The following is a 12,784-nucleotide window of genomic DNA, read 5'->3' as shown; positions in this document are numbered from 1 at the left end:
ACCACCTCCACAAAACTCCACCTCATTCCATTATTGCTAAGGTTCCTGTAGCTCTCACCGCTCCAGAGAGCTCCCTGCTAATAGTATTGGTTCTCCTCTGTCAGGTGGGTGGAGTCATGCTTTCAGCTCGAGCCCAAAACTACCCATATGACAGTAGAGAGTCTACTCATCATATTAGGTCCCAAAATTAATAACCCTTATTACTCGGGCATGGTGGGGACCAGAGAAATTAATCCAACTGTTTCAGAATACTTGGAATATTTAAGGGTTTAAAGTTTACAGTTAAAGGAAATCTACCATTTGTTTTTATGTATTGTGAACCAAACATACCTTGAGAATGCTGTAGCGACACTGATGCAGAAACGCTTAACCCCTGATCTGAGTGGTTTTGCTCATTAAACAATTATAAAATTCAGGACCTTGAGAAAGCTGGGTACATAAACACATTAGTTTCATATACACAGGAGGTTGCCTAAACTGCCCAGACAGGACTAATTAACCTGAGCTGGATGACTCTTACACAGCAGCTGGGGGATGGTGCAGCGATTGCTTACTTCTGTTTGTCAAGGACAACATAGTGATTACATCATTCTCTGGAGCAGTGCATAATTAGGGTGAGAGGAGAAGCGCCGGTGCATCCACAGAAGCAACAGAGCCTAATTATCATAATTGTATATTTGTTTTTTCAGAAAAACCTCTGGGTTCAGGGATTAAACAAGATATGTTTCTGCATCAGGTTAGCTACAGCATTTTCATGGTATGTTTGGTTCATAATACATAAAAGCAAATGTTAGATTTCCTTTAATTAGGTTTTACTGGGGTCCTAGCTCAATTTTTAAAAGTTGAATTTTCACTTTATGACCATGCTGCATCCAGATCTCATTTCTCATAACTTTTCTGTTTGCTCCTGTTCAGGAGATAGAGGACAACGACTCTGATCTTGAGGAGGTCTCCTTCACCTCTTCTGCACGTGTGGACAAGAGGTAAGCCTTGTATGAATGAACTATAATATTTAACATATTGATTAAAAATTTTTCTCTACTTTATAATAACTTATCAGGGCACACATAGTCAGCTAAATTTTCAGTAGTAAAGGTGGGACAGTTAAATCCTGCTCTGCCCCCCACCCACCGCGGAATGAGAACTTTTGAGAGGGGTTTCTGTAAACCCCGCCTTGATTCAGACAAAGACAAGCCAAATTTACCAGGAAGATTACCGAAAATTCAAGACTATTCAGGTTATTTTGGCACATTGATGAGGACGTGCATATTATATGTTATAACCCCGCAGGTAGGGCCTTGTCCTAGTTTATTAGTTGCTGCTTCTTAAGACGACCAGCAAAACAGTGGATGTTGATATAAACAAACCTGCAAGCGGGATAGTTCCAGATTCTGACTACAAAAGCGTTGGTTTGTAGTCTGTAACCATGGAGATGCTAATGAATTTTATAATATCAACCACCTATACTGTAAAGGCTGAAGTTTGCTGTGATGCCTTAGATGGGGTGCTTGGCTTGTCTAGTAAGAGTGGCAGAACCGCCCTCCCCACCCCTTTCACCCTTTAGTTGCTGTCAATAGTAACTGCAGAATGATCAAAATTACTAGACCCTCACACTGCTCTGTTGGGAAGCTGGTCCACTCTTCTTCCACAGTTCTTTGACTGTTGTGGGTGTCTTGAACATAACTTTGTCACCAAGTATTTTCCGTAGGTTTCCTATTGGGTTTAGATCAGGACTCTGAACAGGCCTTTCATTGTTTTAATGTTTTCTGATTTAAGGAACCGGTTTAACCCTTTTTGCTGTGTGACAGGGGACATTGTCTTGCATGGGTGATTGAGTAAAGAACGCAAGGAAAGAACTAACATCTTGTTAAAGAAGGTTTTCATACACACTTGCCATGTAGCTGTATAAGATGTCCAACTACAGCTGCAGAAAACATTCCCCAAACCATGGCACTCCCTCCACCATTGTTAACTGACTTCTTTACACACTTTGGGTTCAGTCTCTTCTCAGTTTGTCGACAAACATAATGTTTGCCATCAGATCCAAATAAATTAAACTTGCTTTCATTACTAATATGAACTGTGGACCTCTTCTCCTCTGTCCACACAACATGCTTCTCAGCAGAGGTGGGTCTACACTTTTGATTCTTCACATGAGAGGTATGGTCACTGCGGAGTGGGCATTCAGTCCAAATGCATGACGAGACAGATCCTTACCCTGTTAACTGCTGAACCTGGGGGCAATTTCAGCTGCAGTGTTGAAAAGATTAGCAATGGAGATTCTCCACATGATCCTGTCCTCTCTTGCATTTATATTTCAAGGGTGACCAGCCTTCTTGGAGGACTCGAAGGAGTATGTGATGTTGTAAAGATGCAATATTTTAGCAATCACAGACTTTGCCACTTTCTGTGGCTAATAGGGTCACCCCTTTGGCCTTCATATTGACAACCTGCTGCTGGGGTCAGTGCCAAGTCAGTGAAAACTGGAAAGTTAGCCTGCCAGTTATATAGGGTTTGTCAGATAATTAAGGAAATTGGCACTAGGTGCCAAACTATCAGCAATAATTAGCAGGTATCATAGGGTACGGTCACATGTAGCACTAGTGCCACATTTCCAAGCGCAGGGGGCCGTGACTTGGCCCAATTTTACTAGTGTTTCCAGCAAAATGCATGCGATTGCTTACCGATCACATGCATTTCACTGGAAACACTAATGCATTTGGGCTGAGGCACGCCTCCATCGCTTGGAAACTCAGCACCAGCGTAACTAGCGAAAATTCTCTCTTAGTTTGATCAGTGTTCCTTGGCCTACACTCTTAGTGGCCTACACAATGCGGCACATTTACTTACCCGGTCCTGTCACGATCCCGCGGTGCGTTGTCCGACAAGGATTGGGGTCTGGCGCGATTCACTAACCTTGTGTGCCCGAGTTCCTGTATCCGTCGCTTCTGCCCCGAGGTCCGCCGGAGTTCACCTGCTTCTTCCTGGTGCATGTGAGTGCTTCCGGCCGTTGTCCAAATCCGTCGGGTTGTCCGACGGCCCGCCCCCCGATTTCTGTCGAGTGCAAGCTGGCGCCAATGCGCCGCAATCAGATCGCATGCGCCATAGTCCTGGGGTAATTCGGCGCAAAATGGAAATCATCGGGAAACCCGACCAAAATGCGTCTGACGGAACCTTGGTAAATAAGTTCCATTAACCTTGATGATTCGGAAATTGTCTCTAATTTTGATCTGCAGTCTTCATATCTGTTATCATGCTATAAATTAAAGAGATATTCACTTTTAAGATTTAAGAAATCTGCACCTCTCTCTCGAGCAACAGGGGCCTCCGATACCCATTGTGTTCAGTTCTCCGCATTCAGCGGAGATCAGTATACCCATTTAATTCATGCCCGAATATTACGAAGCCTTGATGATGATGATGACTTATGTTATGTGTTTTTATTTGGCTTTTTATGCATGCATGGGAGCCTTTAATTCCTGGAAGTGCTGCATACATAAGCTGTATGTGGACAGGATGACTGAAACCCCCACTGCTGGCTTGTCAGCATTAACCATGTTACTATATTATCAGAATCGAGCTGTTTCCGTGCCCTGGATATATATATATATATATATGTGCTTGTGGGATTCATGAATAAACAATCCAATAAAACACTGCAGGTTATCAGACTCCCTCTCTGGATACTCTCGCTATAGGAGAAGGACCCTCAGAATTCATTATTATTTTTTCCTCGTGGGTAGATAGCGGTGATGTATTATATATGTCAAGTTATATGCGGCATGAATAACTGTGTATCGGGACAGAAATATGGCGCTGTGTTTCAAATATTAATGGTCTCAGTGTTAAAGATCACTTCAACCTGCAGGTTATTTATACATGGATGCAGTCAACATCCAAAGCAGCAGATAAAATAAAAGCAAAGAATTTCATGGCGCTAAATAGTTACAGCAAGCAGTTTCTCACACTGCGTGCTACGGCTTTTTTTTGTAGCTGCCATTGGTGGAGAAATGGAATATTGAATGATCTATTGGGGCACATCCAATATGCAATGGGGAGTAATAGAGTCTCTGATCTTTTGTACACCCCCCCACCCCTTCAAAGGGGTCCCTTAGCCTTTAGAATGTATGACATCCACGGATAGATGGTCAAGGTTACATTGCATTAATGCCACTTTACCAACTGGAGTTGCAGACTGTCTCACATACAAGTCTTAAAGGAAGTTCTGCTCTTGACCGGGAGTTTTGGAGCAGTCATTGCACACTGGATGTAGGCTTCTGCTCTCAGCCTTGTCCACCGTATAGCGCCACCACTGGCAGAACAGCTAGTCAAGTTTCAGACTCCCAACAATTTAACAGCCTATCGTATTACACCTTTTATATTGTAACCTTTTATATTCAGCTGATCACAGATGGGTCCACTGAGCCCATTTTGACTTGGATAAAACTCTTGGGATTAGCCAAAGTTATCACCCTGACCTCCTGTATGGGTCAAGTACGGGGACTTGGACTTTGCTGCTTTTCACAATAGTCTTGGACACAATTGGCCCAGTAGTACACAACACACCAATTTGAAGAACCAGGAAATGATAGGCAATGACAGGCTGAGGTCAAAACAGGTGGAGATCAAGCCAGAGTCCATTTGCTGGCCAAAGGTAAGAAATTAGAGGAAAGTCCTCATATCAGGAACATAGAATAAAGGTGGAAGGTGGAACGAGGACGTTGCTTTGATATAAGAACGGCACCAAGTAACTAGAGTATGAGTACTTCAATTGCTCAGGCACCTTCCTGTTCGGGAAGGTGTCTCATCAGCAGGGACTTAGAGGGGTTGGGTGGGATCACTTCATTGGCATTGGCCAGGGCTGTATTAATATAATAGCCCCTATAAGTCTGGAATCACTTCCTACATATGGGACTAGAATCAAGCCTCTTAGGAAATGGAGGAGGCATCTCTTCTGACTTTCAATCTGTGGTTTCGAGACCTTGGAGTACCTTCAAAGTGGCTCTTGTGTACATGTGTATTGAGAGCAGGTACAATTCTATGAGGATTTCATGGGTGAAGATCCTTCTCAGTATAAAATTGTGGGTGGTTTGGCTCTCCATGGGCCCCCTAGAAGTCTTGGGCCCAGGCTACCGCCCAAACCGCCAATATTGTAATCCATTAATGGTCATTGGCATTGTCATTTACAGAAAAGTAGTACACAACACATAACACATCCTATGGGACAACGCCCGCTAGTCAGGATACCAGAGTGGGTGGGTAACTACAACTGCCAAGAGGAGGGAGACGCCTGTGGTTGTGATACAACGGAGCAACAATTATTTGGTAGTATTACTTGGCGCTCACTCAATTGGTGTAAAATAAATGCTTTTAGGGTTTCTCTTCCTTCATGAAGTTTATTTGCCCACACAGGACATACCGGCAACCACTTCCGCTATAATAAATGCTATATTATTAGATACTATTGTATATTTTATCACAGTATAATTGTGTTTGATGATTCTTCTCTTATTGTGTTCCCATATTACATCTATATGGTAATTGCTATGTTTGTGGCGTGGTCCCATACAGCGGGGTCTAGGGTGACTTACAGCCCACATGTCTTTTTGTATCAGTCTGAATAGGGTGACTTTAATGAGACAGCTGCTTCCTCTTAGGATGCAGTCAGCGCTGTATGAAGGGCACCATTGCCGGTGGAGGGGAGGGGGCACTTACTTTGATGTCTACACTATGACTTCGACTGCTACTCGAATGAAGTAGTGTTTTGCCGCTTTTTTTTCTGGCTTAGTGTTCTTTGTTCTTATAAAGTGAGAGATAATGGTCATAAGAGGATTCGGCTGTGGAAAAACTAAGTGACTTTCATGTTTCTGCTGCAGTTAATTTTTACATTGTTAATAAATAGAAAATTGGCTTATTACGGGAGTCGGGGGATGTACATGTGCAGATGAGGTTTGGGCGACTGATCTTTGCCTGTGTTTCTTTATTATATTAGTCAGTTTAGCTCCCGACCTTCATTTTTTGTGTTTCATTGCAGCCATTTTTGGCAGAATTTAGTTGTGGGGTCATTTATCTTAAAGGGGTTTTCCCACGAAACAAGTTATAACTTGCTTTAACAGTGTGGGTCTCAGCAATGGGAGACCGGGGGTCTGATGTTGCCCTGACCAGAGCAGCCGGTTATGCATGGTTGGACTCTATGGAGATGATTGGATTGGGCCTAACTTGTTTTTTTGTGAAAACCCCTTTAAATCAAATGTATAATCTATTCTTTCTCCTCCCATGTTTCTCTGTGGGGCCACACATTGGGGGTCATATACTTACCCGGTCCATTCGCGATCCAGCGGCGCGTTCTCTGCGTCGGATTCGGGTCTTCCGGTGATTCACTAAGGCAGTGCGCCTGATGTCCACCAGGTGGTGCTGCTGCGCTGAAGTCCGATTGCATCGGAGTTCACCGTCCTACCTTGGGTGCAGGTAAGCGCGTATCAAGCGACACTTTTTTTTTTTAAATGCGGTGGTTTTTGCGAATCCGTCGGGTTTTCTTAAGGCCACGCGTCTCCAACAACCAAGCGCAAGAAGACCCATTGCATTTGGGATTTAAATAAATAGCCTTTTTATTTCACTTGTAATTGTGTAATTCTTCTTTTTTCCTGTGGGGGAGCTGTAGAAAAACTGCTGCTAGATTCTAGAAATTGTTTCCAGCTAGGAAGTAACACAAGCTAAAAAAATTTATTTTTGGTGCCCCGTTTTAACCATTTTCTCATATTTTCTAAGTAAGCAGACTAGCAGAGCGTCCTCGGAGCAGATAAGAAAGAATCATCTGGCTGATTTTAATAGAATTGATTTTCCGTCTGGCTAGAAGGCCAAGGCAGATTAATAGTAGGCCTCATGGCACAACGTTTGTAATGTAAGTACTGGGCTGAGCTGGCCGCTCCTTAGCACTGTCATATCACATTAGCTGAGCCGGCCGAAACATCCAAATGATGATGAAATTCAGCTCTCCTTGTCTCTAATGTAATGCCGTTGATAGCTGCAGGCTGCTAATTGGCGTTCGTTTTCGACATCCCAATAAAGTATTGATTAGATTAAGCATTATTCAGCCTTCTGACTGACACTGGCTTTAGTCCTGGCTATAAATTCTTCTAAAGTAGACTCTAAATACTCCTGAGCCTACAGTCTTAAAGGGAATCTGTCAGCAACCTGGTCACATATAAGCTAAACGTCTTGTCTTGCCGGTGAAGGTTCTTGCATCATATGTATGCCTTCCTAGAGAAAATTCATGGAATAATGTTGAGGCATCTTCAGTTTTATTTATATGCAAATGAGCATTTTGGTGCGTGGTCTTTCAGATTTTTTCCATTCAGAACCTCCAATTCAGCCTACTTCCCTGTCCCTGGTAAAACTGGAAAATCTTGCAGGTGAAGGTTCCTGCACCATATGTATGCCTAGAGAAAATTTATGGCATAATGTTGAGGCATCTTCCGTTTTATTTATATGCAAATGAGCATTTTGGTGCATGGTCTTTCAGATTTTTTCCATTCAGAACCTCCAATTCCGCCTACTTCCCTGGTAAAACTGGAAAGTGGACAAGGCCGCCATGTTAAACCCATGTGCACCGGAACTCTCACCCACCAACCAGAAGCCCCACCTGCCGTCCTGTTTTCTTACAAGTTATTTTGAATTACAATTGCTTTTTTTTAATGTGATCAAGGATAAGAATACAAGAGAAATATGACTTGGATATTTTTTAGCAAGATCGTATTTCCAAAAATTTGACCCATTTTGCCACCATTCCACAAAACATTAGAGCGTGTAGACCGAGCAGTAAATGGGTCTAAAGTTATCTCAGATTATCTTGGAAGTCACTGTATAGCATATTTCTTTCTTTTTAATACATGATATTTAGATCTTTTTTATCTGAGCCATGGAACCATTGACCGTCAGTCTCTGACCAGATCTTACGGGAAAGGAAGTGCCTTTGGTCAAGAATATAATTAAATGGAGACAACCCATTCCTAAATGAACGATAGTACCATGTAGGGGCCTGTAACAGGAGCAGAAATATATCTTTGTAACCGCAAATCAATGAAGCAATCCAGAGATAATCATCTTTTTCTGGGAGTGTAACTCCGCTTTGCTCCGCGGGGGCGGGCTTAATTTATTTACAGACTACTGTGATAAAGGAAGAGGATGACACTGTCAGTGAGAGCTAAAAAGGCGTGGCATTGGGAAAAGGAATTCTAGATAAAGGGCCAGATGACTTGTGGCTATCTGTAGGCAAATTGACAAATCAGGCCCGCCTCTATTGCACTTTCCGATTGAGTTGTGTCTCCAGAAAAGGATGATTCTCACTCCATTACTTTATAAGTTTGTGGCCACAATTGTATGTTTATGCTGCTATTTAAGGCTCCTACACTACACTGGGACAAGTTACCAGCAGATTTTTTCTTTTGTCCCGATAATTATATTTAAGTTTTTTATTTTTATTAAAATTTTTAGCCATGTTTATGACTTCCTTAAAAGAAAGACTCTATAAGAATTGTTATTATACTATTAATATTTGATGCCTTATGCTTCATGTGTAACACGGTTTATGAGTCTTAGTTGTTATTCCAGAGGCACATCGCCCGTCTGCCTTATCAGAGGTACAAATAGGATTCCTCTTCTATACAACCCGAAGGGAAGAGGGCAGATTAATCCTAATTCTACGACCTGACAACTATAGGCAAGACCCCGGTCTACATGCGGCTGAGATATGTGCTCACCCATGACTGCTGCATCGGGGTGATTAGACTAATACGCGTCGGGATATGGAGGCATTTTCTTTTTTTTCTTTTGAAACTGAGGCTTTTTGGTTAATTATTTTAACGAGCCACTGAGCTGAAAAAACATTTTTTCCCCAGAATCCATAAAACTAAAGGGATTATGGTAACCAATGAAAATGCCACATTCCGCATTCTCAGTTTTTGGAAGGGACAACCACAATTATTGTGTTATTTTTTATTTCCTGTGATTGCCACGCACCAAAGAGTTCTCTTGGTTTTCCAATAGGTCTGTAATTGTCCCTTAGGCCTTTTCTTTTTACATTTTTTTTGCTCCCCACAAATTGTAGTTCATATTGTTAGTATTTAATATTCCATTCCATGTGCTGGGAAGCTGGAAAATATGTGGGGAAATTGGAGAAAAAAACGCATTTGCACCTTATTCTTGTGGGCTTTGTTTTTACGGTTTTCACAGGGGCGCTCCAAATTACACCTCCCGTGTGTACTCTGCTTCAGTATGATGCACTGAGATACCCAATTTGTAAAGGTTTTATTCTGTTTTAGTAGATTTTAAAAATTAAAACCTCATGTACAAAAAGTTTTTCAACTCATCTTCTAAGTTTTTCATACATCGGTGTTTCAAGCTGTGTAAGGTGTCCTTTTTTGCGGGACGAGCTGATGTTTTCATTGCTACCGATAAAAGACCTTTTGATTACTTATTATTAAATTATGTGTTTTTGTTACATATTTCTCATGTTTACCACTGGGAATAACCGTTTTTATATTTTGATAGATGGATACTTTTGGGACATAGCTCGTTCTTGTTTATGATTTTATGGGTTTATTTTTATGTCATTTTCTATATCATTTTTACTTTTTGTTTTTTTTTTTACTATTTTTTAGGCTCACTAGGGTACTTTAACCCTAGGGGGTCTGATCTCTCCTACCATATACTACAATACTACAGAATTGCAGTATATGGGGATTTGGCTATGCAGTGAGCCAGTTGTGATGCCCTTCAGCTATTTTTTATTATTTTATTATTTGTTTATTTTTTTTTATAAATTTGTATATCAGTTTTACTTTTTTATTTTTTAGGCTCCCTGGGGTAATTTTAAACCTAGGCGGGCTGTGCAGTGAGCCAGTTACGATTCACTTCAGTTATTACACTATGGTACACTTTAAGCCTTTATACCCAAAGCTTAGCCGAATAATCCTAATTGGTAGCAGTAACTGTGTGCAATGGGTGTTTGACGACAGATCGTCCTTAAAGGGAACCTACCACCACAAATCTACCTATAAAGGTAGATTGGGTGGTAGGTGGATCAATGGGACGTGAGGATAGCCCTTTTAAGGGCTAATCCTCACGTCCCTGCACTTTTTTGTTAACTTTTATTAGACTTTTATGCAAATTTACTTATGCGGCTACTGGGGCGTGGAGTAGCCGCATCTGAGGTTACACGAGGCGGCTACTCCACGCCCCGGCAGCCTCTTTTCTCCTTCTACTCACCCATCTTCGGCGAGCAGCTCCGCGTAGCTGCCCGCCCTTGTCCGGCGATCCTCCCGTCTGCGCATGCGCAGAAGAGCAGGCCCGCGCCTGCGCGGTCACTGCTCCGAAACAGGCGCGGGCTTGCTCTTCTGCGCATGCGCAGACGGCAGGATCGCCGGACGAGAGCGCGCAGCTACGCAGAGCTTCGCGTCGAAGATGGGTGAGTAGGAGGGGAAAAGAGGCTACCGGGGCGTGGAGTAGCCGCGCCATGTAACCTCAGATGCGGCTACTCCACGCCCCAGTAGCCGCATAAGTAAATTTGCATAAAAGTCTAATAAAAGTTAACAAAAAAGTGCGGGGACGCGAGGATTAGCCCTTAAAAGGGCTATCCTCACGTCCCATTGATCCACCTACCACTCGATCTACCTTTATAGGTAGATTTGTGGTGGTAGGTTCCCTTTAAGCTCTCTACAAACATCCAATATTGCTGAATGATATAAGACGCACAATGTTAAGCTAATGTTTGGAAATCACATCTGACCTTTCACTTAAATTTTAAAACAGACAGTCAGTCATCCCTCGGAATGATAGGAGGACACACTGCCCCCTGCTGGTGTGATGATGTAGGGAGCCATGGCATAGGACAGTCAGTCACCCCTAGAAGTGATAGGAGGACACACTGCCCCTGCTGGTGTGATGATGTAGGGAGCCAGGGAATAGGACAGTCAGTCACCCCTAGAAGTGATAGGAGGACACACTGCCCCCTGCTGGTGTGATGATATGGGGAGCCATGACATTGAATAGTCACCCCTAGCAGTGATAGGAGGACGCACTGCCTTTTGCTGGTGTGATTATGTGGTAGACCATGGCATAGAACAATCAGTCACCCCTAGCAGTTATAGGAGAACACACTGCCCCCTGTTGGTATGATAACGTGGGTCAGGCATAGCATAGGACCGTCAGTCACCCCTAGTAGTGATAGGACACACTACCCCCGTTGGTGAGATGATGTGGGGAGCCTTCGCATAGGACAGTCAGCGACCCCTAGCAGTGTTAGGAGGACACACTGCCCCCTGCTGATGTGATGATGTGGGGAGCCTTGGCATAGGACAGTCAGTCACCCTTAGTAGTGATAGGAGGACACACTGGCCCCTGCTTGTGTGGTAATGTGGGTCAGACATGGCATAGGACAGTCACCCCTAGCATTGATAGGACACACTGGCCCTTGCTGGTGTGGTAATGTGGGGCAGACATGGCATAGGACAGTCACCCCTAGCATTGATAGGACACACTGGCCCTTGCTGGTGTGGTAATGTGGGGCAGACATGGCATAGGACAGTCAACCCTAGCAGTGATAGGAGGACACACTGGCCCCTGCTGGTGTGGTAATGTGGGGCAGACATGGCATAGGACAGTCAACCCTAGCAGTGATAGGAGGACACACTGGCCCCTGGTGGTGAGATGAGGTGGGGAGCCTTGGCATAGGACAGTCAGGCACCCCTAGCAGTGATAGGAGGACACACTGGCCCCTGCCGGTGTGGTAATTTGGGGCAGACATGGCATAGGACAGTCACCCCTAGCAGTAATAGGAGGAAACACTGGCCCCTGCTGGTGTGGTAACATGGGGCAGACATGGCATAGGATATTCAGTCACCCCTAGCAGTGATAGGAGGACACCTTGCCCCCTGCTGGTGTGATGATGTGGGTAGCCTTGGCATAGAACAGTCAGGCACCCTGGTAGTGATAGGAGGACACACTGCCCCCTGCTGGTGAGATGATGTAGGGAGCCTTGGCATAGGACAGTCAGGCACCCTAGTAGTGATAGGAGGACACACTGACCACGCATGCCCATGGCTTTCTTGCATTAAGGCTTCAATATTCCGTTTCGTAGTCCAGACAAAACCACAACTATTCATGGGTTTTGTCTGGTATTACAGCTCTGCTCCTTTTGAATAGGATTGTACTGAGATACAAAAACAGCATGGAAGACCCTTGTTACACCCAGTTCTCATTTCTAAGGAACTTTACGCCCGGAGCTTCTCATTTTAGTTGCTCTCCTTGGAATACAGTACATTGCATTACAAATGCAATAAGACGATTTGGCAGAGCTTCTCCTCGTGATTACTTAACACAAAACAAATATCGACAGTAATAACTTTACAAACCTTAAGTGCCGCAAACACGTGTAGCCAATCAGCGAGGGGGTAATGTGCGGCTCGCACGCTGCGATTTAATAGGAGGAAACTTTTCTGTCACAACAGAAGCGCACAGTGAAATCAATTTTTGGTATATTTCTACCTGATAAACAGGAAAGTGGATGTTTGCAGTGGAAAAGTTCTCGTTGTGTTGTCAGACAAAATGCATTGGCGCGTGTTATTATCCTGGTAGCGCGGCATGTGCGGAGTACTTAATTCAGGCTGATTACCTCACAAAGGCGAGTGTTAAACGCCAGATGCTATTTCCAATGTGGGAACATTGATAAACAGGTGAGAGGAAAACAAAAATTTGTGGGTCTATATCATGCTCCAGTAGAGTGTAG

The 12,784-nt window shown here is 43.6% G+C and overlaps 1 protein-coding gene across 1 annotated transcript in view; it reads left to right on the top strand.

Moving 5' to 3' along the window:
* Positions 1–12,784, top strand: part of MRE11 (MRE11 homolog, double strand break repair nuclease) — a 125,723-nt gene that overhangs the window by 95,083 nt on the left and 17,856 nt on the right. The window contains exon 18 of the mRNA XM_072134135.1: positions 916–983. Coding sequence (XP_071990236.1) covers positions 916–983 — 68 coding nt within the window. The remainder of the gene's footprint in view (positions 1–915; positions 984–12,784) is intronic.

Source organism: Engystomops pustulosus, chromosome 2 (assembly GCF_040894005.1).
Source record: "Engystomops pustulosus chromosome 2, aEngPut4.maternal, whole genome shotgun sequence".
Lineage (NCBI taxonomy): Eukaryota > Metazoa > Chordata > Amphibia > Anura > Leptodactylidae > Engystomops > Engystomops pustulosus.
The sequence above is the reverse complement of the archived record's forward strand: the minus strand, read 5'-3'. Positions and strand labels throughout refer to the sequence as shown.